Here is a 2,935-nt window from a genome sequence, read left to right on the forward strand (position 1 = left end):
CCCGCGCCCGCTCCTACGCCGATGCGGCGGCCGGGCCCGCGGCCATGGCCTTCACCTTCGCCTCTCCCACGCAGGTACGCGCCGTGCGGGGCCGGGGCCGCGAGAGGCCGCCCCGTGCGGGACAGACCCGCGGGGCTCCGCTGCCCCCGGTGGGGCCGCACCGAGGCCTCTCTCCGCGCCCTCGGCCCAGCCCCGCGCCGCCGTCCTTCGGGCGGCCCCGTCCCCGTGCGGTCCCTTCCGCCCCGAACCCCTGTGTGACCCCGTGGGCTTTCAGGGCCCTTTCCCCCGCATCCGCTCTGCGGCTCTGGGCTCCTCACGGCCCTTCCCTTCCCCCCCCCCGCCCCGTTCCGTGACCCCGTGCTCTGCTCCCACCGCCCAGCAGCTGCTGACCCTTTCCCCCTTCCCCTCTCTTTCCCCCTTTCCAGGTGTTCTACAACGGTGCCAACGTGAAGCAGGTGGACGTGCCCACGCTGACCGGCTCCTTCGGCATCCTGGCCTCCCACGTCCCCACGCTGCAGGTCCTCAAGCCGGGAGTGGTGACGGTGTACGCCGAGGACGGCACGGCCACCAAGTACTTCGGTAGGAGGGCAGCGGGGGGAGGGCGTTCCCGGGGGGAGCCCAGCCAGGGGGTGCACCCTGCTGCAGCTCCAGGGGCTCCTGCCCTCCCAGCACTGCAGGCCGTGGGCAGCTGAGCTCCTGCCCCCTGTTCCTTCGCAGTGAGCAGCGGCTCCGTCACGGTCAACGCGGATTCCACGGTGCAGGTGCTGGCGGAGGAGGCGGTGACGATGGACATGCTGGATCTGGCTGTGAGTACCTGGGCCGGCCTGGCAGCCAGGCTTCTGTGCAGAGTGCTCTGTGCCCCGCTTCTCTCATGTAGGGCGGCTGCCTCGGGGCTTTCCTGCGGCTGCACGGCGCCTGCCAGGACCCAGCTCCCCACCGTCACCCGCTGCTCGGGGTTGAAGGCTGCTCCTCGCCACGAGCTGCTCGGGCTGTGGGGAGAGGAAGCCGTGCAATCGCTACCCCTTCCCCGGCAGCATCCCTGCCCTTGGACTGATGTGGTCCTGCCCCTCCTCACCCTTCATCATCTCAGGAGCAGCATTCCCACAGCAGGGCCTGCCTGCAAGGGGCCAGCCCAGCTTGTGAACTCACAGCCTGCGTGGGGCTGACTGCAGTGAAGTGGGGGGGAGGGGGGGGGCTTAGGGGCCGTGGGACACTCCCCTGTCCTGCCCTGGTCTCCCAGTGACGTGCTCCTTGTGCTCTCACGTTCAGACTGCGAAATCAAACCTGGAGAAGGCTGTTTCCGAGATGGCTGCCGCCTCTGACGAAGCTGCTAAGGCGGAAGCCCAGATTAAAGTGGAAGCCAACGAGGCCCTTGTCAAAGCCCTGGAGTAACGGGGGTAAGCATCATCCGCATCCCGGCCATCACTCCGGGGAGCACGGGGCCCTCTCGGGGCTGTCCCGGGGCCGCTAGGTGGCAGCCGCGCCATGAGCAGCCCAGGGCCTGGCCAGGCGCAGCCCGCGGTCACGAGTGGGGCCTCCTGCTGCCTGCGGGCCCCGCCGGGACAGGCAGCCCGGGGCTGGCCATGCAGCAGGCTGCGTGCCTGGGGCCCCGCGGGGAGCGGTGTGGCTTCTGCTGCGTGTACACTCCCTTCCACTGCAAACAAACAGCTTCTGTCTCGGGGGAGGCGAGGCGAGGCGAGGCTGCTTACCTCGTGGCCCATTTTCTCTGTGCCCTGCTAAGACTGTGCCTCATCCCTTTTCTTCCCACGTGCTGGCAGTTGGGAGGCTCGCTGTGCGGCGGTGCGCGCTGTGCCTGGCAGGTGAGTCACCGGAGCTCGGCTGGCCTCTCCCCGGAGCAGGTACAGCAGGGCAGCGGCTCCCCCGCTATCTCCTGATCTCTGGTCTCGCTGCTCTTTGGCCCTTGAGGTCAGGTCTGAGGGGGCACCCGGTGCCTCTGGTTTCCTCGCAGCGAGGCCGAACCCACCCCGCGTTAACACCGACTCCGCCTCTGTGTGTTGCAGGAATCCCACGGTCGCTGTAGAAAAACCCCAGACTGTCCTACTTGTTCTGGCTTCCCCGTTTGTACAGATGGTGTGGGACAAATGGAGGCGGAGGAACCGCTCTGATCAATTAAAAGGAAATGCAGTCCTGTCTTGTGGCGCGTCACCTTCTTCCGAGGCAGCGCACGCAGCTGGGTATGGGGCGGGGGCTGCAGGGTGCAGCCCCCAGTGCGGTGTTACCTCCAGATCTGCTTTGGGGCGCTGCTGGGAGTTCCCATGGGAGGTTCACCCCAGGCTTATCAGGCAGATTTGATAGTTCTCTCCTCCCTGTGCTGTCAGCCGCCTCCAGTAATCCACCTGGACTGCAGGATTGTGGCAGGACGGGAGGAGGAATCTGCAGGGCAGTGCAGGTCTGTACCGGAGGCTTCCTGTCCTGGCTCCCCCGCCCTCCCCCTGGCTTTGCTCAGCCTCCGGGCTGCGTTGCTGCAGGAACCGCATCGGCTCTGTTGTTTCTGCACAGTCCTTCCTGCAGCTGGACAGCAGCTGCCCAGCTCTGACCCTTCTCCCTGCTGCTGCGGGCTGTCGCCGCTTCCCCTGCGTGTGTGGCAAGCAGAGCAGGGGGAAGTTTCCCTCTGCTCCTTGGAGACAGGCTCGGTGCGAGAGGGAAGCAGCTGCTGTGGGTGGGGGGGGGTCTTTCCTCCATCGGTGCAGTGTGGGGGTGCTGGTGGGGCTCCACCAAAGCTGCCCTCTTTGGGGCTGCAGTGCAGCCACCCCAGCGCAGCACGGAGCGAGGGGCCCTGTCCCCACCCCAGACGCCTGAGGACGCATCTTTGCCAGCGGCACCATCTGCTGCGAGGCTGCGAGCTCGCCGCCGTCCTCCCCACGCCTCCAGTGGGGATTTCAGGTTCCCTCTGCTGCACGGAGTGCGCGGGGTG

At 67.4% G+C, this 2,935-nt stretch overlaps 1 protein-coding gene across 1 annotated transcript; it reads left to right on the plus strand.

Moving 5' to 3' along the window:
* ATP5D (ATP synthase, H+ transporting, mitochondrial F1 complex, delta subunit) lies at positions 1-2,152 on the plus strand (the record flags this gene model as incomplete). The annotated part of the gene is given in 6 exon segments (XM_021378916.1): positions 1-74; positions 426-579; positions 718-806; positions 1,270-1,397; positions 1,779-1,820; positions 2,022-2,152. Coding segments are annotated over 4 exon segments (440 nt in total), but the record flags the coding sequence as incomplete, so codon positions are not given.

Source organism: Numida meleagris, chromosome 27 (genome assembly GCF_002078875.1).
Source record: "Numida meleagris isolate 19003 breed g44 Domestic line chromosome 27, NumMel1.0, whole genome shotgun sequence".
Lineage (NCBI taxonomy): Eukaryota > Metazoa > Chordata > Aves > Galliformes > Numididae > Numida > Numida meleagris.